Source organism: Acomys minous (genome assembly GCF_964271855.1).
Source record: "Acomys minous genome assembly, chromosome: 2".
Classification (NCBI taxonomy): domain Eukaryota; kingdom Metazoa; phylum Chordata; class Mammalia; order Rodentia; family Muridae; genus Acomys; species Acomys minous.
Genome location: NC_140484.1, coordinates 13,461,639 through 13,487,143, shown reverse-complemented (window position 1 = coordinate 13,487,143; position 25,505 = coordinate 13,461,639). Strand labels below are relative to the sequence as shown.

The 25,505-nt window shown below is 53.3% G+C and overlaps 1 protein-coding gene across 6 annotated transcripts in view; it reads right to left on the bottom strand.

Annotated features, from left to right (window-relative positions):
• SH3PXD2A (SH3 and PX domains 2A) overlaps positions 1-25,505 on the bottom strand; it is a 204,076-nt gene that overhangs the window by 83,441 nt on the left and 95,130 nt on the right. For 5 of the 6 annotated variants that reach the window (XM_084763099.1, XM_084763097.1, XM_084763098.1 and 2 more), the window contains 2 exons: positions 22,199-22,290; positions 1,505-1,533 (listed from right to left, as the gene is read on the bottom strand). In XM_084763099.1, the coding sequence (XP_084619225.1) occupies positions 1,505-1,533; positions 22,199-22,290 (121 nt within the window). Of the gene's footprint in view, positions 1-1,504; positions 1,695-22,198; positions 22,291-25,505 lie in introns of those variants that run through there. The other variant, XM_084763102.1, reaches the window with a different exon arrangement.

The following is a 25,505-nucleotide window of genomic DNA, read 5'->3' as shown; positions in this document are numbered from 1 at the left end:
TGTATTACACGAGACAGGCGTTATCATTATTGCTTTATACATAATGAAGAAACTACAAGGAACTTCCCAAAGCCAAACAGGAAGCTGGAGCTCAGTGCACTAGACTGAAGTTCAGGGCAGTGTCTTGGTTATCACAACCCCAGTTCTGCCCCTCCAGCCCGGTTCTCCCTTTGGGATCTGGCTGATAGTGTTGATGACAACATTTTTCAGACTCTGCACTCTCCTTTTCACAAACGGAGATGCCCGTCTGCTTCAGAGCATAGCTGAGATCCCCTGGCACAGCTGTCAGTCGTGTGTACACACACACACATCTTACCCCACGAGAGCATGTTTGAAGAACACACAGAGGGCACCCACCCTACGCAGACAAAGACGAAAGGTACTGCACAGTTGTCAGCAGGGACCACCCATGTCCACACAACCCAACACTTGGCCTCCCACACACAAGGACACAACTTTGCTCCTCGCAACAAGCAGGTAAGATAGCATTTGTACACAGAACACATCCAAACCTATACTTACAAGGACACAGAATACAATTACTTCCACGTCAGTGCCCACCCATCATGGGCAGCACACAAGCCTCTATTTGGTCTATAGACCCCCAGCATTGAGATGCAGGGGCCTTGAACAGGAGCTTTTTGACATACCCCAAGGGCCAGACTCTACAGAAGCCTGTCCATGAGGCCCCACCACGACACATACAGTAAACACATATGCCAACATAGCTCCATCAGTCTGTCCCAGCCCCACACCCCCAGAATTCACCACACTAACTTCAAAAGATCACCCTTCCCCAACTAACTACACCCTGCCCACACACCATTTGGGAGAGCCTCCCCCATCCAGAAAGAATCATCTCTGACCCTCCTGGGACAGCAGAGGACAATCTTGCTCTTGGGGGAGCGCCTATACCTGCCGGCCCCCTCCTCCTACGTATCTGCAAGACACACGGCTTCAGACCCCCCACCCCACCCCCGCCTCCCCCCAACCCAGAGCGCAGGCTCAGAGCTGGGGGAGGGTTCAGGCCCGCTGTGTGGTGCAGCAAACCCAAGTCTCTCAAGAGCGACCTTTCTCAGTTCCCTCACTTTCTCACGCAGAAGACCCTGCATATACCTAAACTCTTCCACTGCATCGCAGAGGGGAAGGGCGCATGGGAAAGCCACAGCAGTACCCAGCAGTGGCTCCTGCAGTTGGGGTGCAGGATCCAGCTGAAGATGTTGCGGGGGTGTTTGGCCTCTTCACAAGTCACCCCCTTCCCCATGCGTCCCCCACTCCCACCCAGGAGTCAGAGGGATTAGGAGGAGAATGAAGGTGTGAGTGGCCGAGAACTTAGAGGGCAAGGGAAGGGGGAGGGAGGCATGGAAAACTCCCCCAATATACTAGACTAGGGAGCCAGCCGGCCAGGCAGACATTCCCCCTCCCCCGAAAGTTCTGCGCAGGATCAGAGGGAAGCGTGCAGGCAGCTGGGAGGTGAGAGAGGAAAGAGCCGAGACTCTCCTACCTGATTTCCTCTTGGAACTGCCATAATCTCTGAAAAAGAAACAACAACAGATAGACATGGTTAGAACTGGCAGGGGCCCGGGGCTTGCTGCAGCTGGGAGGGCGCCCACCGGCGGGCTGCGGCCGCTCCCGGCGCCTCTGCTCATGTGATGCCGAGGCCGAGCCGAGCCCAGCCGCCCGCTCCGCAGTCGCACGCACTGCGCGCTGCTGCGATACCCGCCCGCAGACCCGACAGCCCAGCCTCCCCACTGGGGCGACCAGCCTCTCGCCCCGCCCTGCCTCTCCACAGCCCGCACCGGACCACGCCCCAGCAGCCTGTCCAAAAGAGCTCACCTTTCCCAAATCCTCACTTGAGAGAGCTATCAGGAGGTTCAAGTGCGCTCCCTGAACAGGGAAACTGAGGCTACGGGAGGGTGAATGATTGCTAGAACCCAGGCTCTGAACCAGTGCTGAGCCCACGCCCACCCCTGGAACACTCCCAGTACGTTGCATTGCTAGCCCGGTGGCATGCTCACACTCCTACAATTAGTCTGTTTGACTCTTTGATGCAGTGGTGCCCTCCCCCCACCCTCCCCTCAAAGCATGCTGGCTGCTTTAAACCGCTTCTTTTGGGACTGGCACAAATGGCTGGGCAAACATCGCCTGCAGGGACAAGATTTAGCGTTTGTAGTTCTTTTTCTTTAAAGGCTAAGGCTGACACTGAGCAGTCTGCTCTCCAGAGCGCTCTGCAGACGTACCAAGGAAGCCGGGAGGGGTAGGAATGGAGACTAAGCTTCTGAAGTGAGCACGGAGTTCAAATCATGTCACTTAAAATAACTGTTGCTAACCTTAGGCATACACCCCGCCCCCCACGCCATCTTCCATTTCCTGAATTGGACAGCTTTGAGGTCTGCTCACTTCTGCCCTCCAGGCTCCCACAGACCTGGACTCAGTATCAAGCCGAGGCAGACTCCCCAAAACTGGCTGCTCCTGAACCCTCCAGTCCTTCAACTTCCCTTTCCCCAGCCTCCTGTGTGCCCACAATCTGAATGGATTCTGTTAATGCCCAGGAAACAGCACAGTAGCCATCTTGGGACTTATCTGGAAACAAGAGGAACCGCTTTCCTGGTCCTTGGGGACCAAAGAAAATGCCACTTGCTACCCCTTTTTGGCCAAGCAAACTAGCTAGCTGGATCTGCTCCCTGGAGGAGGGTCTCCCTGAGAAGGGCAGGGAGAGACTCCCAGCCAACAGAAGTGATGGCCTACACATCACACTGAGAGGCTCAGGCACTGCTCCGCTGCTCCCTCTCCCAACGGCTGGCTGCACAAGACCCAGGAAGCTGCACTTCTCATTTGGTATTGAGACAAAGCCTCACCATGTAGTCCAGGTTGGCCTTGAACTTTTGCTGGCCTCTGCCTCCTGAGTGCTGGGGGCTGGCATGGCCCCCCCTCCTTCCTGTCCAGTTTGAAGGCCCCACTTTGCAGATGAGGCTCACTCACTGCCCAGCATCACCCAGAGTGAGGAAGTCCCCCAAGAAGGATCAAATCTGGAGAGCCTGTGGTGGCAGAGGTAGCACTGTGTTGCCTCCTGAGAGAATTAGGAAGGTGGAGGGCAAGGCTTGGTGGCACAAGTTTGTATCCTATCACTCGGAAGAGAGAGGGCTCGCATCCTGCTTCCCTGGATGTGCTGGCTAGTTTTCTGTCACCTTGACACAAGCTACAGTCATTAGAGTGGAGGGAGCCTCGACTGAGAAAACACACACACACACACACACACACACACACACACACACACACACCTCCACAAGACCAGTCTGCAGGCAGGCCTGTAGGGCAGTTCTTAACTAGTGATTGATGGGGGAGGGCCCAGCCACTGTGGGTGCTGCCATCCCTGGGCTGGTAGTCCTGGGTTCTATAAGAAAGCAGGCTGAGCAAGCCATGAGGAGCAAGTTGACAGGCAGCACCCTCCATGGCCTCTGCATCAGCTCCCGCCTCCAGGTCTCTGCCCGGCTGAGTTCCTGCCCTGTCTTTTCTCCAAGGATGAACAGTGATGCAGAAATAGAAGCCAAACAAACCCTTTCCTCCCCAATCTGTTCATGGTGTTCCATCACAGCAACAGGACCCCAACCAGGACGCTTGCTGTCGCAGAAGGAAGACGGGCAGGAGCTGTGCCCAAGCCTGCTTGCCCTCTTGATGTCAAAAGTGGGAAGAACTCGCAGCAGGGAAAGGACCATGACGTGGTGCCTGGTCCCCACCCAGAGGAATTCCTTCTCTAGCTTTTCCACTGAGGCCAGGCCGGGGTGCGGGGGGTGCGGGGAGGGGGCCAGGACATGGCCGGCCATCCAGAGCCACCATTTCTGCAAAGGGTTTGCTGCGTTCTGGGACTCAGCTGGCCATTCCCAAGGCTGCTAGTGGCCAATCGGGAGGGGCTCCCTCACTTCAGTGTCTACCTTCTCCTTTGCTGGAGGCTGCCTAAAGGTTGTCTCTGAGCTGGTTAGCAGCCCCAGTGGGGAGGCCAGCAAGCTGTCCCCATGGGGACAAGGAGCAATAAGTCACATGTCTGGAGCGCCTCTGTAGCAAAGCGGCACACTGGCGAGTCTTGTGCTGACCATTCCACAGCCATCATCTAGAAAGCTGGCTAGAAACTCAGGGTGGAGCCGCCCCAACCTACTTGGTTGTCTGCGCTTCCTTGGGATTCTGGGGCTGAGCCAGGGTTGCATAAGCACCAGGCCCCAGCCACCTCTTAAGAATATCTGTGTGAAGAAGCAATGTGTTCAGATTTCCAGACAAAACTCTGGCCTGGCCCTGCAATCACAGCCTGCAGCCCTTCTCCCAGGATTCCTGGCTCTCTCTCTCTCCCTGTAGGTACTATGTTCTCTTCTTTCAAGGAAGAAAGGCAAGGATGAGAGATACTTCCTTGTCCAAAATCAGCCAATGAGTGGGTGTGGTTGGGTTGGGCCCCAACAGGGAACCCTGGTTTAGCTCTGGGGCTACACACGAACTCTCAAGCCCCACCCTGTTGGAGCTATGGGTGCAGGAGTAGAAGGCAGAACCCTGGGGCCTGACAAACAGGGGGGTAGAGAGGAGATGGGGTGGGGGTGGGGTGGGGTGTACAGGGTAGCCAGGTCATAACCGAATGGTAAGGGGGGCAGTTAGAGGAATCCATAAGGTGCCTGACTTCCAGCCCAGGGGAGGCACTGCCCTAGTGGAAAATCTTTCAGAGGAGGTTTCCGGTTGGGCACCTTTCAGCAAAGCCATTTTGTATTTTTAGCTGCTGAAATGCTGAGTAGCAGCTTAGGTATCTGGGACTCCCCCGTCCTGCCCCTCACATGCCAGGCAGGATATGGAAAGGCCGGGCTCTCCCACCTCAGGCACACCCACTCTCACTGCTCTTCAGTCAGTTCTGGCCTGACAGGACAACGGGGGACCCTCTGTTGGGGGTGGGGGGAAGGGATCCAATTCCCCAGCAAGTCAAATCCCCTCCTCACTTGATTGTAGCTGCCTTGACTGTGCTCTACTCCCCGGAAGTCACAGTCTAGCCTGCCTCGGACCTCCTGCTGAATCACTAAGTCCCAGGGAGCCACAGGAAGGAGCAGAGGACGGAGGATAGCATCTCCCTTTCAGGATGCCAGAAGCTAATGTAATTGGAAAGGTCTCCCAGGCTCCAGCAGGCCGGTCAGCCTTTTAGCTGGCCAGGGGTGACTAAGACAACAGGCAGCAACTGTACTGAGGAAATTGGAGCAAGGGACCTGTGGGGAGCAAACTGGGCAAAACGGGACTGGTGTGTCCTGTGTGGTCCACAGGTTGGACTGCAGGAGAAAAGGCCGAGTTCCGCCTTACTGCTCTTTATCTGAGTCTGCTAAGGGAGAGTCTCCCCTCCCTGAGGAGATGCGATCAAGTTCATGAGAGGCAGGCTGCTTGTGGTGGTGACCCTGAACCTCCACTTCTCCACCACAGGATGAGGACAGTCACAGGGCCAACGCCCAGGCTTTGAGGAGGATGGAGAATACGGTGCTGCTGCACTGGACTGTTGAGGAAGCCAAACAACAGCCATCGTTGGGAGTTCAGCTTGACCATTTACACCCCTCATACAAGGGTGGGCGGGGCTGTGAGACCCCCTCCTGGGTATCCAGCTGCACCATACCTTGCGCAGTGTGCACCTCTGCCCCAACTGCACATGGCCTGGGAGAGGGGCTTGAGTATATAGTCCAGGGAAGACTAGGGGAAGGAACTCCTCTCCTATGAGGCCACGAGAGCGCCGTTGTTCCTGTAGGGTAAAGACTTTCTGGTGTGGCCTTTTGAGGGGGAGCACCCACACACCAGAAAGTAACCCCCAACCTCTGCTTTGTAAGGAAACTCAATAAGCTCTGGTGGAATCTTGCCTTGATTCGTCAGCTGAACCTTAGGGGTACAGTGTACGGGGCCATGTCTTCCCCTGGGGAGGAAGTCAGGCAGCAAGTGTGCTGAGGAAAAAACACGGCCTTGTAAAAGTTATCTTTAACTGTCACTATGACATACTCAAGGATCACCAGGAGGCCGGCCTCCAAAAAGACAGTTTTTAAAAATGAGCTCCTGAATGCAAACATATATATCACCATTACGCTGTGCTTCCCAGCCCAAGGCCTTTAAAAGAAGCAAAGGCCTTATCTGTAGGTTTCAGGGTGATTCTTGAGCATGGGCCTGTTCCTCTAGCACTTCCTGTTGGGGGTCTTATTAGCCATTAGCCCAGGCTGATCTTAAACTGGAAACCCTCCCTCCTCGGACTTCCTGGGGCTCAGATTGCAAGCATCACCACTTGCAGCTTGCAGCTTCTTCGCTTTTCCATTTGTTTCATTCTCTGGGCCGGGCCTGTGCTCTTCCCTGGGTGTTCCGGGGAAGCAGGAGAGGCTACAGCCTCGGGCCAGGGAAAGACTTGCTTGTTTGTGTTAGCTTCTGGGCCTCACTCTGATGGCCAGTGGGAGAGGAGGGGGTCACTAATTTAATTCAGGCCCACCTGTGAGGGAGTTCTCGGCCAGGCTTTGGAAAGATTATCTAGATTCAGATAAGTGAGGTAGGAGAACCCAAGCAGTATGGGCACCATCTTTCTTTAGACTGGCGTCCCCCAGAGTGAAGAAAAAGGTGGTTTTCCGTGGGATTTTATCACGGCCTGGGGAAAAGTAAAACAAAACATCTCCTCTCCCTATACCACCCTCTTGGAGATCTCCAGCATTTGGCCTTCGGAGCTGAGGCAGGTGGATGAAGAGACTGAGGTCCCAAGGGAGCAAGTGGCTTGCCCAGGATCCTGAGGTAGACTGACACAGTCCTGACCCCCCCAGGGCTCCAGTAGGACTGCACCAGGGCCTGCCAAAACTGGAGTGCCAGAAGAGGACACCAGCAGCAGCAGCAGCAGCAGGCTCAGACTGCCAGAGTGACAAGGAAGGCAGAAAGAGTAAGCTGAGGCTGGGGAGAAGGGAGTCAGGGAAGCTAGGTCCAGCGTGGCCATGAGGAAGGGTACTAGGTCCTTGCAGGTGGAATCTGGCAAGCGAGCAAGCAGAGCAGCCTGAGGCCTCTATCCCTGCTCCCCCTCCCATCGGGGATGCCTTGGCACGGAGCTAGCTCAGGCTTGCACTTCCATCCCACTGTCCTTGCCCTGCTGTCTGCTGGCTGACTTTGGCTGTGTGGCCTGGGGTGCCCGTCTGCAGGTCTCCTGCTGCTGCTGCTAAGAACTGCTTAGAAGAAGCAGACTTGCTGCCAGGTGGCTGACTTGGGGTGACTTTGAGAGCTGGGACACGGTACGCCTGAGAACAGGCGGGCTGGGGAAGACTATTGTGCGGAACCTTCACTGAGGCAGCTAGTCTAGGAGAGAGCGTGGTAATTCTGAACAGCCCTCAACCCATAAGCACGCTGTAAGCTGCTGCTGTGCGACCTTGGGGCCTACACAGGTAGGCACGGGGGAGCCTGGTTGACAGGTTTGTGGTGCAGGTGGGCACCATGCCACACAGTACCAAGAGGAAGGTAACATTCTCAGACAACTGATCCTGAGAGTCACAGGGTCCTGGGGCTGAAGCAGGGTACCCTCAAGGACAAGGCCTTTTGAATCCAAACCACGGACAGGAGCAAGGGAAGGCTCTAGGAACAGAGACAAATGGCTTCCGGTATAGGTAAAATTGGCCTCTGTAAACAGGTGAATTGGTGGAGGGACAGATGGACTGGGTTTGAAGGTCCAGCTGTGAAATCCAGGGTTAGGAGTAGGGAGGGAACTGTTCCGAGTCCAGCTGAGGAAAACTGTTGGAACTAGGAAAGGCAGATAGCTATAAGGAAGGTGGCAGTGGCCCTGAATCAACCAGCCTAGGGCTGGGCTCTGCTCTGCCAACAGGATCATCAGCCCTGGGTGAGCCACCTTAAACTATTCACTTCGGCTGGGCATTGCAAGGCATAGCTGGAGTCCCCATTTGGAAGACAGAGGCAGGAGAATTAGGATCAGAAAGGTTTTCCTTTTTACTAATTAATTAAAGAATGCTGGGGTGTTTTTCGAGAGTCTCATGTAGGCCAGGTTGACCTTCAACTCACTTATGTGGGTTGATCCTCCTGTCTGTGCCTACAACATGCTAAGATAACAGGAAACCTACCATTCCCAGCAAAACCAACTCTCATCAAATAAACATTTTGTAGTCAGCTCTGTGGCTGATTCCAACAGGCACTTTGTTTGTTTGTTTGTTTGTTTGTTAAGACAGGGTTTCTCTGTGTGGCCTTGGCTGTTCTGGACTCACTTTGTAGACCACGCTGGCCTAGAACTCATAGAGATCCACCTGCCTCTACCTCCCAAGTGCTGGGATTAAAGGCATGGGCCACCACACCCACCTAGGCACTTAAAAAAAAGATTTATTTATTTATTACATATAGTGTTCTGCCTACATATACACTTGCAGGCCAGAAGAGGGCACCAGATCTCATTATAGACGGTTATGAAGCACCATGTGGTTGCTGGGAATTGAACTCAGGACCTCTAGAAAAGCAGCCTCTGAGTCATCTCTCCAGCCCCCAACATTTTGTGAAATGTCAGTAGTCAGCTCGACTGTCTGACTCCCCATGTTGGGTTGTGATGTGAGATGCGTTTCCTAATTAGCAGGGACATTTTAAAAACACTGACAAGGCCTCTGGGCTTTGCTTTCCCCAACTCTAGAAGGAGGCTGCTCTGAGGAGCTGACAGAGCTGCTATGTCACTCTGGTTCTGCATGAGACTCACACAGAAGGAAGGAACATGGTCTTCTTGGAGCCAAGTGAGCACATCTGAGCAAAGGGCGCCCCAGGTCAGCTGAGGTCTGCGGAGCTCTGGGAGCTTTCTTCCCCCCTATAGCCTGGAGCTAGGTTTCTGTTCTGGCCTTTGAAAGCCTTTGCACAGCATGGTCTCAAGAGGCAGCGACCTCCAGGCAGGACAGAGGGAGCGTGGATGCCATTCTATACCCCCATTTGTGCCTGATCTAAATGGCTGCACTGAAGGCTCTTGTGTCCAACAAGAATCTGGCCTTTCTCTGCAAGGCCTGCGTTTTCCAGGGTGCTGAGAATGGGCCCCATTGTGACCATGTGGCTAGTCCAGGGAGGCCAGATTCCTGCCCTGGGTGAAAAAGCTGAATTCCTGGGGGGAAGAAAGGGGTCTTGGGTCCTCTAGCCTGTAAGCCGGCTGTTATGACCATCACAGACCTCAGAAGACAACACACACACACACACACACACACACACACACAGAGAGAGAGAGAGAGAGAGAGAGAGAGAGAGAGAGAGAGAGAGAGATTGCTCCCAGAGTCTCCGCTGCTCTGTCCACAGAGAACAGTAAAAAAACAAAAACAAAAACAACAACACTGTCTGTCTGTGTCCTCTGGCTTGTCCACCACGGTGGGCAGAGGCCATGGCTGTGCCTGAAGCTCAGGGATGGCTCCAAAGTCTGGGTCTCGGAGCAACCCGTGAGGAGGGAGAGTGGGAGGGGGCGGGTGCTCAGAGAGCCTGGTCTAGCCGCCTGCCACTTCGGAGCTCCCTGCACCTTCAGTTATGAAGAAGCTACAAAAATTCCTGCTTGACGAAGTTGGCCTCAATTTGGGCCAGTGCAAAGCTCTTAGCATGGAATTAGGCACATGGGGAAGACTCCAGCTGAAAGCCCAGGATAGGGGCTAGACGTGGAGTCTGGACGGTAGCCCTCTCTCACGGGAATGGATGCCAACTTAGGGTCATGAGAGCGAGCAGAGCCTGATTCTCGCCTGTGTACCTTAAGGAGTCCCACCCAATGGGAGACTCTGACAAGCAGTCTATGGGAGAGGTGGGGAATGAAGAACCACAAAGCTGAGCTCCTCGGAGAGGGAAAGCGGGACAGGCCTACTGCCATGGAGTAGTACAAGTTCTGCCTTAAGGCACTGACATCCGGCCGCTACCTCTGCTGCCCCTTACGTGGTTCATGGATTTCTGACGGACTCAGAAGTATCAACCACAAAATATAGTGATGGGGTTCAACTATGAAGTCCCCATGGAGAATGGCAAAGCGGCCCTTCCAGGTTTGGAGGCTTTCTCTGTCTCTTTCAGAGCCCACTGCTTATCCCCCTAGTCAATCCATCATGTACCCTCCATGCATCTCCACCCATCCATCTTCCATCCTCCATCCTTCATCCGTCACACACCCACTATCTATCCAACACTCAACTCTTCATCCACATCTTAGCCGAGAGGTTGCTACAGACTCATTCCCGTGCCTGAAGCAGGAGCGCGGCAGAAGATACCCCGCCCTGCCCGAAAGCCTGCATCACCTAGTTAATAAGAGAAGACGAACATGCAAGGAAAGAAAGAAGAACTCAGCTTGTGACTGGATATCAGAAAGCTTTGTCAAGAGTCTTCTGTATTGGAATTCTCAGGGCAGGGGGGTCAGAGAGGCCTGGAGTGGTCAGGGAGGGCTGCTCAGACGAGGGAGGCCCTGAGGCTAAAGGCCAAGAGAGAAAGGACATTTAGAAAATTAGAGTGGATACAGGAGGGGAGTGGGGTGGAGGGATGCATGTACGCAGGGGCAGGGGCAGGGGTAGGGGTGAGGTAGGAAGGGATGTAGACAGCACGCCTGGGTCTCAACTCAGTCTGGTTTCTCTGTGTGTAAGACAGACATACAGGAGGCCGGGCGTGGTGGCGCACGCCTTTAATCCCAGCACTCGGGAGGCAGAGGCAGGCGGATTGCTGTGAGTTCGAGGCCAACCTGGTCTACAAAGTGAGTCCAGGACAGTCAAGGCTACACAGAGAAACCCTGTCTCGAAAAAAAAAAAAAAAAAAAAGACAGACATACAGGCCCACCGCCCTGTACCTGTCCTTGGCTGTGGGCTCCTAACCTCCCAGGCCTGACCAGCGCCTCAACTTCGGTGTGAAAAGGTGGGAGGAGGAAAGAGCGAGCGAGAGAGCAAGAGCGAGAGGGAGAGGGAGAGGAGAGAGAGAGAGAGAGAGAGAGAGAGAGAGAGAGAGAGAGAGAGAGAGAGAGAGAGAGAGAAGGTGGGAGGAAGGCAGTCCCTAAGCATCCCCCAGGCCCCCAGGTCTTTGGGGCACATGCACTGCTCTGGCAGGGCAAGGGTCCTGAAGGTCACAGTCTCTCCCAGGAGGCTGCAGACCCTGTATCACAAAGACACAAGCATTGTCTTTAAGACAGATCTTTTACTCTAATTTTACTGATGCGGCTCAGAGAGGCTAGGTCACTCTCCTAGTGTCACATAGCTAGTAACAAGGAAGCAAGACTGCAAACTAAGACCTGCCTTGCAGGGCTGGAGAGATGGCTCAGAGGTTAAGAGCACTGCCTGTTCTTCCAAAGGTCCTGAGTTCAATTCCCAGTACCACCCACATGGTGGCTCCTAACCATCTATAATTGGATCTGGTGTCCTCTTCTGGTGTGCAAGCAGACATGCAGACAGAACACTGGATACATAATAAATAAATCTTAAAAAAAAAAAAAAGCTATCTATGCTTATGGCCACGACAGGTACGACAGGTACCTAACTACCCTCTCTCTGGTGTGTCATACCTTCAAGGCTCAGGGGGACAAAGGCCTCTCTTCCAGAAAGTCCTCTCAAGCTTTTGACCTCCAGTGTGTTCCAATTCTGCACGCCCCCCCCACCCTGGGGCACTTTATGAGCTGTCCAAATTTGTCCAGATGACGGTAATGGCCTCTGCTGGCACTATCCAAAGCAGTAAGCACTAGCTCTGATGGCCACTGGGCACCCCCAAGTGTGACTACTATCTCAAAAATGTGACAGAGCTGGGTGCTGTGGCATGCATCCCTAGCCACAGCACTTAGGAAGCCGAGACAGTAGAACTACTGTGAGCTGAAGGCCAACCTAGGTTACAAAACGAAGACAAAACAACCAGTTACACACACACACACACACACACACACACACATACACACACACACACACACACACACAAATCATGGTACAGGCAGTGCTTACCACAGTTCAATTCACAGAGATGAAAAAAAGGAAATAAGCCTGGAGAATTTTAATTTTACTTAAGTCTTTACTTTAAAGGAGGGATCACAATGGCTAGTGAGTTCTCTGAGCCCAGCTCCTCCCTATAACTCTTGCTGTGGGGCAGTTTTCTCCTAGATTAAAATATTCCATCCTGCAGAGAGGCTCCTTAAGACAGAAAGTAAGCAGCTCAAATAGCTTCAGGAAGTTCCAGGAGCTGACCAGACTCACTAGGTCCCTCCCTCTCTAAGAGTGAACAGTCAAGAGAGCCGTTGTCAGACAAGCCAAACTGCAAACAAGAAGCAGAGATTGGGTAAACAGACTGAAAAGAATCAGAAGCTTGGGGGGTGGGGGGAAGGGGGGAGCCTGCCTGGCAGAGGCTTTAGGCCAACTGAGGCACCTGGAAAGGACACTCTTCTACCTGTTGAGCTGCCTGCAAGCTATGCAGTGTGCTCTAGGTGTCCAGCTTTTGTGAGCTGTCACTGTGCTTGGGTGGGCTTTGGTGCTGCAGCTGTCTGTCTTTGAGTTATTTCTCCTGTAAGTAACCCTTCACTCATATTCCTGTAAGTAACCCAAATAAAACTCATTGGTTCACCGAGTTGGACTTCAGCAGAGTCCTTATTTGCTCTATTTGCCCCCTATCTGGGGTGAATAGATGTACGTGTTTGGTCTCCCCTGGAAAAATGTGTCACACAGCTCTGAATGTCATCTTTCCAAAGTAAAGAGACTCAGCACATAACCTCCCTGGAGGGAGAAGGAATGAGTGAAAAAGCATAATCAAGCATGGGGTTAGCAGCTAGGCTCAGCTCACACCATCCTCCTCCCCCTCCATCTCCACGGCTGGCCTCTACACTGGCCCAGGAGAGACAAGATCCATAGGCACCATCTGGGACAGGCCACCAGAGGTGGCCACTGAAGGGAGATGAGGAAGTTGGGCTGCTAGAGAAGATGGGCCTGGGAGGGATGTGGGAAAAGTAGCCAGGCTGAAATGATGGAGCATCTCCATAAGATGGGAAGAGATCCCAGCTCTGTGGGCAGAATTACTCTGCAGAGAACACAGGGCTGCGGGGTTGCAGAGTTGGGGCCCCAAGACCCTGGGGAAATCCTACTGCTTTCACAGTCCCCAGGACTCCCCTCTGCTGCGAGGCTGACTGGCCTCTTGGATCTCAGGGAACAGGAATGAATGCCAAATCTAGACGTCTTCAGTGAGGCCGGCCAAGAGGAGGACTTAATGAGGCAGCTCCACAAAGGGGCAGGCGGCCACCACATTCCACACAGTGGGCTCAAAATGCAGGCCAGGGGCTCACGGCCAAGGGCCATCTGCTGCTGGGGAAACTTGGAGAAGAGCCTCCCCGGGGCAGCTTTGGGCTTTCTAATGGCTGAAACTCCGATGGACTCCAAGGGCCACTCCAGCACTGGAGTCGAAGCCCTACGCTTCAGGTCTTGCTTTGTCTCAACAGGGAATAACAGCCTTCTTTGTGCCTCAGTTTCCAGGATCCGACTGAGTTCCACCAGCTCTAGGTCTCACACAGACCTGCCTCCCTTCAGGCTTTGGACCCCAGATAGGGGCAGGAATGGTGGTAGTCACTACTGAGCCATCCTCCCTATCCCCAGTAAACACTGCTCCTCAGAGATGGGGAAACAGGGTTAGATCATTTGTTTCACCGTTAATTAATCCCACCATTGGCAAGAGTTCCCACATTTGTCAAGTGTTCCCACCATGTAGCTTCGAAACCATGTCCTTGAGAGCCCTTGGCTCACCACATGCCTGTGGCAGATGTGCCTAACCCCATGTTATACAGATTCACCAGGAGGCTGCTCCCCACCACAGCCTTCCCTGAATATGGGCCTCATGAGTTCTCCAAGGTTCCTGCCTTCCTGGACTGGGCATCTTTTCCTGCTCAGCCACTGTACCTGGGACAGCAGCAGAGCTTTCCTGGGCATCCTGGCCTCCTCCAGGCAGCACAGAGCTCAAGCCTTGAGGCAGTGCCAGCTGAGCCTCCACTAGGTAGGAGAGCACCAACTAGCTGCTCCTCTCAGCACTGCTATTCAGCCACGGTATCTGCTGAGAACCTACTGGTGTCAGGCTCAAGGGTCTCGGGTTGAAAAAAGGTTCACTCTAGGGAGTGGAGGACCTGGGATGTAGCCTGGAGGAAGATGCCAAGGTGGCTGTGACAAAGAAAGGCGTGAGGGGGAAATCAGAGGGTGAGGGGCAGATCAGGGTAAGACAGGACCTGAGGTTACAGCTGGGGAAGTAGGGTCCCCAAGAACAGGCCCCTTGGGGCACTTAGTCTCCCTTAGCACAGTGGAAGGTCACCCATATCTGACTCGAACACACTCTAATTGCTGTGTGCCAGCGGGCTAAAGGGGGTGCTGGGCACCCCTGTAGTTGGGTAGGCCAGCCTGGAGCTGAGGCTGCTGGTTCCTGCCTCCCTCCTCCCTCCCTCCCTCCCTCTTCCCCGTCGGTGTCATCTCCCAAATGAACTGCAAGAATCGGGTATGACAGATGACAAACCAAGACATCCATCTCTCTTGGGGGCATTTTGTCTTAAGGGGTGTATATAATAAGGCCCTCATAGTCACTAAGTCTGGGCCCAATGGTACACAGACATACATGCAAGCAAAACACCCATAAAACAATGATACTGCAACGGTAAAAATGTTCCCATGGAACCGTGATAGCTGCACAACTGAAACTGTGAAAGGCTAGGTGTAGCTTAGTGGTCGAGCATTTGCCTAGCACATGCAAGGTCCTGGCTTCCAGACCCAGAACCATTAAAAAAAAAGTGAATTATAATATACAAAACACATAATTATATATGTAAATTATACCTTTCTAAGGGAGATCTCCTGCCCTCTGACCCTCACCACTGAGCTAGGCTCTCAGGCTAACAGCCTGTCAATGGAGGTTCTAGGTGGGTGGGACATGGGGTCAGCTGTATACACTCCAGATCACCTCTGCCCAGTGACGTGTGATCTGGCTACCTAGTGGGAGGAGGACTGGGCTCTTCTGAGTGCTTCTAGGAACAGGCTCTCTGATTGCTCAGAGCATACTGTACCCACAAGAGGGCGCTCATCCTTAGAATTTCATCTCAGAGTAAGACCCAGGAGCTCTGGAGGCCAGAGGAATGGTCTCCATGAGCACCCTTGGGGGTCTCTACAGCTATATGCCTTCAGGGTTGGGGGTATAGCCTGTTGCCTCATCTGTAGAAGGGATCACCAACTTCCTAGGAGAATACCAGTACGTAGACAGGACCATTGCCAAGTAGCTGTAATACTCAGTGATACCACCAGGTGGCGGAAGATACACACAGCTCTGAAGTGAGGCACTGGTTCCAAGCATCCCAAAGTGAGTCTGGTGCTTTACAGACCGCTAATGGAAAAATATCACAGGGTTTTCACAAAGCTTGTACCTCACTCTGAGGGTGTGTGTGTGTGTGTGTGTGTGTGTGTGTGTGTGTGTGTGTGTGTGTGTGTGTGTGTGTGTGTGTGTGTGTGTGTGTGTGTGTGTGTGTGTGTGTGTGTGTGTGTGTGTGTGTGTGTGTGTGTGTGTGTGTGTGTGTGTGTGTGTGTGTACACACGTGTGTTTATTATTTATAGCTATTAGACCTGGCTTATTGCTCACTTAGACCACTGCAATAGCTATCTAGTTTTGACAGGCCCACAGGATGTCAGAGCTTCAGTCCCCATATCTGATGCCAGAGTGTTGCCTTGCACTCACCTCCTCCTAGAATACTTCCTAAGGTTCCTTTGGAGACAGACTCCTGAGGTTTCCTGTGGACTCCCTCTGGCCTGGGTGCCCCCCACCTGCCACCTGGTTTGAGTAGCTTGCCATCCCCTGGTCTCAGGTTGAACGCCCTCCCCTTATGAGAGTCCCTGACCACCTCGCCAGGCTGGCCTGTTGCTGTGGGTGGCCATGAGCCTACACAACTACTTCTGCCTGCGCCACTGGATCGGCAGCTGTCACTGTTACAGGAGCCCGGGAGCTTAACCGATTCTTAGGCACCCGCACATGGAGAAAAGCTGGGGCTCCAGTGAGCACCTGTGATGCTCCCCACAGGGTGAGCCCATGCCCTGCAGTGTGCTTTCCTCCCTCAGACCATGAATTCCCTTGCCAGGAACTAAGCTGTGCCTCAGACATTGACCCTTCGGCCTCACATTGTAAACGGGCAACTGATGAAGAGCTTCCTGCCTGACGTCAGCAGAGAAGGCCCTCCACAGACAGCCTACGACCCAGCTTTAAGTTCAGCTATGACTTGGACTGTCCCTGAGAGGCCACCATCCAGGGAATTACATATAGAGTAGTCAGCAATGCTAAGAATGGGGCTTTGGACTCTGAGGAGAAAGAGGGCTCACCTATTCCAGCTGGAGATGCCTGGGTGGAGGTAGGGCTCACCTGTCCAGCTGGATGCCTGGAGGGAGGGGTTCACTTGTCCTTCTGGAGATGCCTGGTTGGGGGGGGGACACTCACCCAACCAGCTGGGGATACCTGAGAGGGCACCTGGGCCTCAAATATGAGAGAAGACGCATGCAGGTATGACAGGCACCCACACCCCAACTCCTCCCAAGCCTAGGGGTCAAGAGAGAATAGAAAACACAGCATGAGAAAATCCTAGGACCCCAGCACCCCCATATTTTCACTGCATTCTTGCTTGAGGGGGCTGGAAACCCTGTTTCAGCCCCGTGAACAGTCTGTCTCCATGTGCCAAGCCCTCACTGGCCTTTGCTGGAGTTGTCAAAGCCAGAGAAGAGCTTTTGAGTCCTTTTGCCTCCTGCTGGCCACGCAGCCTGTCAGCCAGACTCAGGATCTCTGTTCCTCGGTGCTGACACCCTCTCAGGCGGGGTGGACACATTTCCTGTGAGCACCTTCCCACCACCTTCCTACCTGGGTGGAAGGGACCATGGCAGAGGCGGACAGAATCCAGTCACATGGAGTTTTGCGCCCTTCCTCCTCCAGTCTCTCTTGGACCCTGCGCCCAGCTGGCTGTCCTGCCTCTCTCTGTGAAGAGGTTTTCTGCGCATTAGCCAGTGGCAGTGGGTGGGTTGCCAGAAGGGCAGAGGAGCAGAGCTGCCTAGCTGAGGGTCCAAACAGGACACAGCCCAGCATAAGGTAGGGTTGGCTTTCTAGCCCAGTCCCTAAGCCGGAGACCAGCTGGGTGCCTAGCCACCCAAGGGAGGAGCTAGAGTGAGGGCTCCGCGGGATGCCTCCGAACACTAACCTGCAGCAAAACCCACTTCCGTTCTCATTTATGAGCCTGCCCATCTGTACAGGGTGGTGGGAGGTACCACTGGATCTGGGAACAAAACAGGAAGCTGAGGATTGAAGAGAAGTGGTCCACTGAGGGCCACAGGAGGGCTGGCTGTTCCCATCCCATCGCCATGATCAACTCAATGCAAGATGCCAGCCTAGCAGTCGCCTTAAGCCTTGCAATTCACTGGCCCGTGCAGTTCCTGGCATACAGTAGGTGCTCGATAAATACCTAGGAGTAAAGGAAGGCTGCAGGAGACCTCTCCATGGCTCTTTCTACCATCTTCCATGCAGAGTGGGGAAGAGGTGCAGTGCGGTAAGCTGCACACCCAGCTCCCGTCGCTCTAACCAGCCATGCTGTGCCTACTGCCGTCAAGGTACAGCCACAATGCAGCCTGGACTCTAAAATGTCACAGGCAAGCTGACTCCCTGCCTTGTAGGCAGGCCTGGAGTTCCAATGCATTTGACAGTGTGAGGACCCCCCCCCCAAAACAGTCACCCCAAACTCTGAGGAACCTGGCTGAGCTGCCAAGATGGCCTTACCCTGCTTGGTCTGAGGCAAAGCTTATAGCTTCTTCTGTCCTAGACCGCTACCTTTCCTATGGGGGAACGTAGTGATCACCCCATCTCCTCCTGGGACCCCCTAGTTTTATCAGCTCATCCTGGATGATGCGCCATCGCCAAGAAGGCCCCGTCTGCGCTGCGACTTTGTATCACTCTTGTCCTTCTTCACTCCACCTGCTCGGTACCCCCTTCCCGAAAAGGCTTATTGCTGCTTCTCAAGTATGCCAACAACTTACCCCTGAGCCAGCCTGTCCCTGTCCCCACATCCAGTGCTCTGGCTCAACTGGACCACAGCTCAAGACAGTCTCCCTGTATGTCTGCTCCTGGGTCCCAAAGGCAGAGCCACCATAGGGAGGCTAGGGTGCAAGCCAGGGTGCTGGGACTGCGGGCAGCAGGGGTGCTGGGGGTGGACTTGGCCTTGTGGAGAGTAAAGTGGCTTGGGGTAGGGATTTTCCAGCAACACTTGGGCCCCTGAGTCAGAGAGAAGCTGACCCTCCAGGCAGGCTGGGGCAAGATGGTTCTGATCTGCCCACGGCCCCATCACCTCCCACCCCGAGCCTCTCTGAACATTGGGACATTGTTCTGTGCTCTGTGGCCCTGAGGCTGAAGAACAAAAACCAGCTTAGCAGGGCTCTGCCTGTCCCATAACATCTCAAGAATTTCATCAGGGCCCGGGCAGGTTAGGCAGGGAGGAATAGACTGGAAGACCAGAGCGCTCTGCCTGAGGGGTTCCGGGAAAAACCAAGGAAACAGGAGTGCTGAGTCAGCGTAAGAGGCCCCACAGCACTGAACTGGACAAGTGGCCATATTTATGAGTGATGGGAAGGGGACACACGCATTGCACCCCACACTTGTCCAGGCTCCTCCTGGTGGTCGGAACAAACTCAGCACGCCAGGGTTATGTCTGAACTGAGTTCCTTCTAGTTTTAAGTGTGGGTTTTAAAGTTTAAAATTTTAAGAATCTGTGAATCTTATCTGGGTGTGGGTGCAAGTGCAGGCAATGTGACATGGTGGATGGATACGCAGAGCCTAGAGGACACTTGTGGGGGTCAGTTCTCTCTTTCTATCGCATGGGTCCCCAGACTGAACTCAAGGTCACCAGGTGTGAGGGCAAGCACCGTCACCCACAGAGCCAGACTAAGAAACCCCATCACGAGCCTTTCCTGCCCACTAACCTCTGTGACTATAAGGCGAAGAGCCACGGCCAGGGAGGAAAGGTCTGAGGGAGGCACCTAAGGGAGCGAACCTGTGTCTTAAGACCCGCCTCCCTGCTTCTTGGCTGTGTGGTCTGGGGCTTTGGGAGTCACCATTTGCTAAGTAGGGTGAAAGACTCTTCCTCAGGTATGTAAATGACATAATATCGTGTGGGAGGCCAGTAAAGCGGACTTCTCCTTCTGCTGCACTCCTTTCTTAGTAGTTTGTTTACACACACACACACACACACACACACACACACACACACACACATCTTTTTATATGCTAGCACTCCAAGAACACAGCTACAGAAAAAAATGTTAATTAAATTCAATGACAGCATTAGGTTACGGTGAGGCCTTAGGAGGTGATTAAGCCGTGACAGGGAACCTACATGGATGGGATCAGAGTCTTCTAAGAGATCCTACAGAACGGGTTGGAGAGATGGCTCAGAGGTTAAGAGCACTGGACTACTCTTCCAGAGGACCCAGGTTCAATTCCCAGCACCCAATGGCAGCCTGTAACTTAAGTTTCCAGAGATCTAACACCCTCACCTGGATATACATGCACGCAACACTACCAATGCACGTAAAATAAAAGTAAATAAAACATTAGGAGGTAGCGAGAGGGCGAGCCCAGAAAGTCTGATATCGGATAAAGATGGCTATCTATGAAGCAGGAAGTACCCTCATCTTTACCTACTTAATACTACTGTGGTACAGTTTCTGAGACAGACGAGTGTGGGGCCACACACATCCTGCTGACAGGAGTCAGTAAGGAGGACACAACTGGTAAGTTCTATAAAGAAACAGGAAGCAGCGGAGGATGCTGGGAGGTTCAGAGAAGAAGGAAGGCTGTCCTCATGGAGAAAGAGGGGTGAGGGGTTCTCTTGGGGGCTGCGTGTCCCAGGCCCAGCAGCAGCAGTACCAAGGCCCCAAGTGTGCACGGTCAGCAGGGCTGACCAGAGCTGAAGGCGGCGGAAGAATAGATGCTATCAGAGGAAGGTGACAGGATGAGTGACCCGGGAGTGACATGAGCTCATCACAGGGAGCTGAGGCGACCTGAGAGACTAAACAGGAGGCCGGTGATCCACAGAAGGCATGGTGATAGGCTGGCCCCAGGGTAGGCCAAGAGATGCTGAGACTCAGACCAAGTGGGGAGATAAGCTCAAGGGAGGAGATGGAGATGTGACGCAAAGAAACTGATGTGCAAGCACGCCTGGAGCTGAGGTGTAAGTCAGGGGCCGTTAGAAGAGCATTCTGTCCTCCACAGTGCAGAAACGTGCATGGGCCAGTGTGTTCACAGTCAGAGGGGGGACCACGGCCCCATGGCAACCCTCCTGGGATGTCTGCGGGAGGACGTAGCACCATGCCTGCTCTGTGCCAAACCCATCAAAGGGGTCTAGAGGAATGTCCTTTCTGTGCCAGGCAGCAGCTGGCCACCACAGTGGCCAATGAGGGGATCAAAGCCTGGAGAGACTTCTCACACCCCCAAGACTGGACTCTCTGGATCTTGTCTTCCCTATAAGATGGCAAAGATGGCCCTGGTGACCCGGTCCCACGCAACCAAAGAGCCCCCACAGCAGTGCACTTGAGAGAGGCCGGGCTGTCTGCAAAATTCCAATGCCATGCACTGGCTCTGATAATTTGATAATTCTCTTCAGAGTCGCCACACGTCAAAACATTCTGCTACCTGATCCATATGTATGTTTCTGGAGGAGGGGCAGGAGCATGAACGGTGGCCAGCAAAGGTGAGCAGCCGTCAGAGGGAGGGGCAGGCGCTGGGCTAATAAATCACCAGGCAGTCAGACCAGGGTCACAGGATCTGGGGAGGGAGGAGGGGCCCAAAGGCAGTGGCCAGGGCTACAGGGCCCCTTGTGAACTCTCAACTCACACCTGCCACACTTCTGGAGCCACAGGTCATCCAATACTATCTCAAGAAAGAGGCAGCTGGCTCCTGACTCCATGGGGACATGAAAGGCCAGATGTTTTTTCATGCCGTGCTGTGTACTCTGCGAGGCAGAACGCACCCTAAGTCACACAGCCTGTTCTGTCCCCAGGCTTTTGCAGACAACAGCGTGAGTACTTACTGCGTGCCAGTGGCACTGACTGAATATCCTCAGGGGGGCCCCCTTGACCACCACCACGTATCCAGTATCAGTTTGCATTAGAGACAGGAAAATGGGATTCTAGAAGTTGCCATAAGTGACAATGACTGACTTCAGAGCATGACCCAGACCAGTCATCCCTCATTACCTGGGCTGTTGTATGGGAGCTACCATTCCCGGGAGGGGGTCCTGGAGCTGGGCATGAGGCTAGTCAGTTGCACAGCATTACTTCACAGGACCACACGTGAAATGGGGCCCACTTATTTAGCCGACTGGCAAGGAGCAGGAGCTGGAATAAAGGTGGGGTTCCCTGCGTTCAGCCATTAACACTCCCCACTTTCCTTTTAAGCACCTGATTGTGGCTTCCACCACACAGGAGTAGAAGTGTTCGCCCCACCCTAAGGGAGGAGAGGGAAAGGCCGTCACGGCTGAGAACACTAGCAGGTTGGACCCAGAGCCATGGTTACCCTGGAGAGTGAGGAAGGCTCAGAGAGGAGCAGGGCAGGCAGGACAGAGGCGGCTGAAGAGCCAGGGCCGCACAGTCCCAGAGCGGAGGCAACCTGGAGGGCTGCAAAGTCTCAAAGGGCTTATTTGCAATCTGGAGCTGCTGCTGTAGCCTGCTTCCCTGTCTATCACATGCAGTGAGACTCTATAGCACCTAGGTACGAGAGCATTCCATCCCCTTTTGAGACAGGTTCTTACTATGTAGGCCTGGTTAACTTTGATTTCACAGAGATCTGCCTGCCCCTGTCTCCTGAGTGTTGAGATTAAAGATGTGCGCCAACATGACTAGATTTCCCTCTTTTAAGAATTAATTGAATTAATTAATTATGTATGTATGTATAGTTTTTATGTGTGTGGTATACGTATGCACAAATGTTCACTGAAGCAAAAAAAAAAAGAACTTTGACTGTTCCTTGATTTTAAAAGTTTTCTAGATTATGGCTCATATGCCTGCTGAGGATAGGCAGGCCTTTTTAGGCAGCTATCTACAGCAACCCTCTGCAGTAGGAGCACTGGGAAAGTCGAGCTCTAGTTCTTGGCTGCATCCTTAGCTGGCAGCATTGGCAGCTCACAACCCCATGGTTTCAGACCTGGCCCACACCTCCCAATCATGCAGAAGAGGTAGGAGTCACTACTCACTCTTTTGGGGGGTTGACATCCTCAGGCCGAGCCTCGAAGAACCGGAAGACTTCATCGCACTGTGAAATGTGGGGAGGCAGCCGGACAAGTGCCTGTGAAGACAAGGAAACGAGGTCATTAGGTATGAGGACGCAGACGGCATCGGGTCAGCCAGGGATGGGGGTGGCCCTGAAGCACTACGCCAACCAGTCAGGCCACAAGGGACTGAAATAAAGAGAAAAGAATAATTCATCAATCCATTCATCTATAAGAAACAAAAACCAAACCACCACCAACAACAACAAAATATCTAGGGCCTGGGGACACAGCTCAGTCAGTAGAACGGTTGCCTAGCACACAAGAAGCCCTGGGTTCTACCCTTAGCCACCCAGAGGCCGGTCCTTGTGGCATACACCTGTAATTTCAACAGTTCAGAGGTAGAGGCAGGAGGATCAGAAGTTCAAGGTGGTCCTTGGTTGTGTATTTTTCTGGTCAATCTAAACTAGTGAGACTTTGTCAAAACAAAACAAACAAATAACAACAAAACAAAAACCAACAATCAGCAACATCAACTAACAAACATCGTGGTGTGGTGCATGTCTACAATCTCAACACTTAGGAGGCGGAGGCAGAAGGACTGCTGGAATTTGAGGCCTGCTGGTGTGAGCACCCGAGCTCAGATCCCCAGAACCCCCACAAAGCTGGATCTGCAATCCCAGCACTCCTCCATCGAGGGGCAGGCAGAGAGGAGAGTCCCGGAAAGCTTATGGACCAGCTTAGCCTGGTGTAGGCAACAAAGAACGAAGAGACCCTGGTTTTTTTGTTTTGTTTTGTTTTAGGTTTTTTGAGACAAGGTTTCTCTGTGTCATAACAGCCCTGGCTGTCCTAGACTCAATTTGTAGACCTGGATGACCTTGAACTCACAGCGATCCGCCTGCCTCTGCCTCCCAGTGCTGGGATTAAAGGTGTGCGCCACCACCGCCCGGCTCAAGACCCTGTTTCGAACCAGGCAAGGATCAACACCTGAAATTATCCTGATTGCCACACAAATCCTGTGACATGCATGAGCAAGCCCCAATTCACACACACACACACACACACACACACACACACACAGAGAGAGAGAGAGAGAGAGAGAGAGAGAGAGAGAGAGAGAGAGAGAGAGAGAGAGAGAGAGAGAACCAGGCAACCAATCTGCCAGAGCACTAACAGTCCGCCAACTAACCATTCCACCAACAATTTCAGGAACTATATATGCATCATGGCTTGAATGTCCTCACGGGTTCTGGCATTTGAATACACGGTCCCCAGTAGGTGGCAGTGTTTGAGGTGACTTAGGAGCTACGGTCTTGCTAGAGGAAGTGCCAGTTTTGCGATTCCAGAGCCTCGAGACATTCCCCGTTTGCGCTCTCTCCCTGCTCCAGCCACCACTCCTCCAGCTCACAGCCATGGTGGACTCTCAGAGCTCTGGAACGGCAAGCTCCAATAAACCCTGCCTTCTCTGTGTTGCCTTGATCATGGTGTTTTACCACAGCTGTGGGAACGTAATTAGTACACCATGCCAACAATTAGTCAATTAAACAAGCAAAAGTTAACCAAACCAAATCGATGAGCACTGAGTTCAGGTTTCAGGTCGACAGGGCTGGTCACTCCTCGGGAGCCCTGAAGGAAACTTACCCTATTCAAAGACTAAATCTGAGGGCCTTAGCCTCACGAGGTGAGGCTCACCCTCACCGGCCCACAGGTCTAAACCCCTTAACCTATCAAGAGAGTGCTCACCCTATAAGCCTTGCCTTCCCGGCGCCACACCTGTGCCCCACAGTTGCATTTCCTCAACACCCAGCTGCAGAGCTGGTTTTTAGTGACAAGGTGAGAAGGCCAATGGAGGGCAACAATGTGCTACAAGTCAGACAGGACCTACAACAACGGAAATGAGATTCAGGGAGGGCCCCGGAAGCTAAACTCTGGGGAAAGGGTCTTGCTCAAGCATAGTGGCTGTGGAAGCTGCATGAAGCTATAGCCACTTGGGTGCAGAGAGCAAGGGAATTGGGGTGCAGTAGGGGGTTAGACAAGGCTTGCCAGAGCACAGTTCATGGTAGACTGGACAGTGTTGGAATGCTATGCTTGACGGACTCCTATGACGACTGAGTCAGGCCAAGAGGCCTATTGTTCAGAGACGGTGTCTAGACAAGACTAGCCAAGGGCACATGGGAGCCCAGGCCTGGTCACCTCTAAATGGAGGGGAGGAAGGCAGAGCCCCTCCCTCAGTATGGGGAAATGCCTAAATAAGGAGAGATTCTTGCTTCAGAGAGGACACAAAGTAGGACTTTGGGCAAAGGACAAGGCCAAAGGAACGGAGGGCAGGGGCCAGGAGAAAAGAGAGAAGCCCAGGTTAGGAGGAGTCCACAGATACACAGGGCGAGACACCAGCTGCTGAAGAGGCCCCTGCCCAACACAGAAACACGTTGTCAGATGCTAGCATGTCTCCTAACTCCACACTAGAATCTTCTTCAGAGGCTCCATCCAGTCTCCTGCAGCCCCGTGATCCTTTCTAAGGGGCCCCCGGGACTCCTAAGGAAGGCCCTACCCCCACATTACAGATGAAGAAACACAGATTCACGGGGAACACCACCCTGGGGCACCCGCAGAGGCTGGGAAGACTTGGAATATAAGCCTTGTGCAGACAGGGACTTTAGTCTGTTCTGTTATTGGCAACTCAGAGCAGAAACTCAGACCAACAGGGCTTGAGGTCCAGAGGGCAGTGCCTGAGCGGTGAGGCAGAGGAGGTGGTCCAGGAAAGCACACTTGGCCTTGGGTGGCCACAACCGAGCTACAGTATGGGGCAAAGAGGAGCATTGGCTTCACTCTCTGAGGTGATCAGACAACCCAACCCAGCATCGGGCATCCAACCAAGAGGCACTTTTCCATGCCCAATCCACGCCCAGGCAAGATGGAACAAGATCGGACAAGACCAGACCTTAGCTAGCTTATGAGAGCATTGGGCAACTCTTCCTTAAACTCCCAGCCTTTTTTTTTCCCCCTAGAGCCTGTGGCTTTGCAAAGGTCTCCAACCCCCGCCCTGCCCCCAACAACAACAACGACAACCAGGAAGCCGCAAAGAAGAAAAATGAGTAGTGATGAACAACTCTGCTGGGCATTGTCCCAGACGCCAATTTCCCAGCCCCCTGACAACAGGAGGGCGGCTCTGTATGTATGGATGTGACCCTGGAAGAGGAAGGCATGACATGCGCTCTGGGGAGCATATCAAGTGACACACTGCCTCTGCTTATAGTGGGGACACTGAAGCCGTGATGAGCAAGGAGCTGTA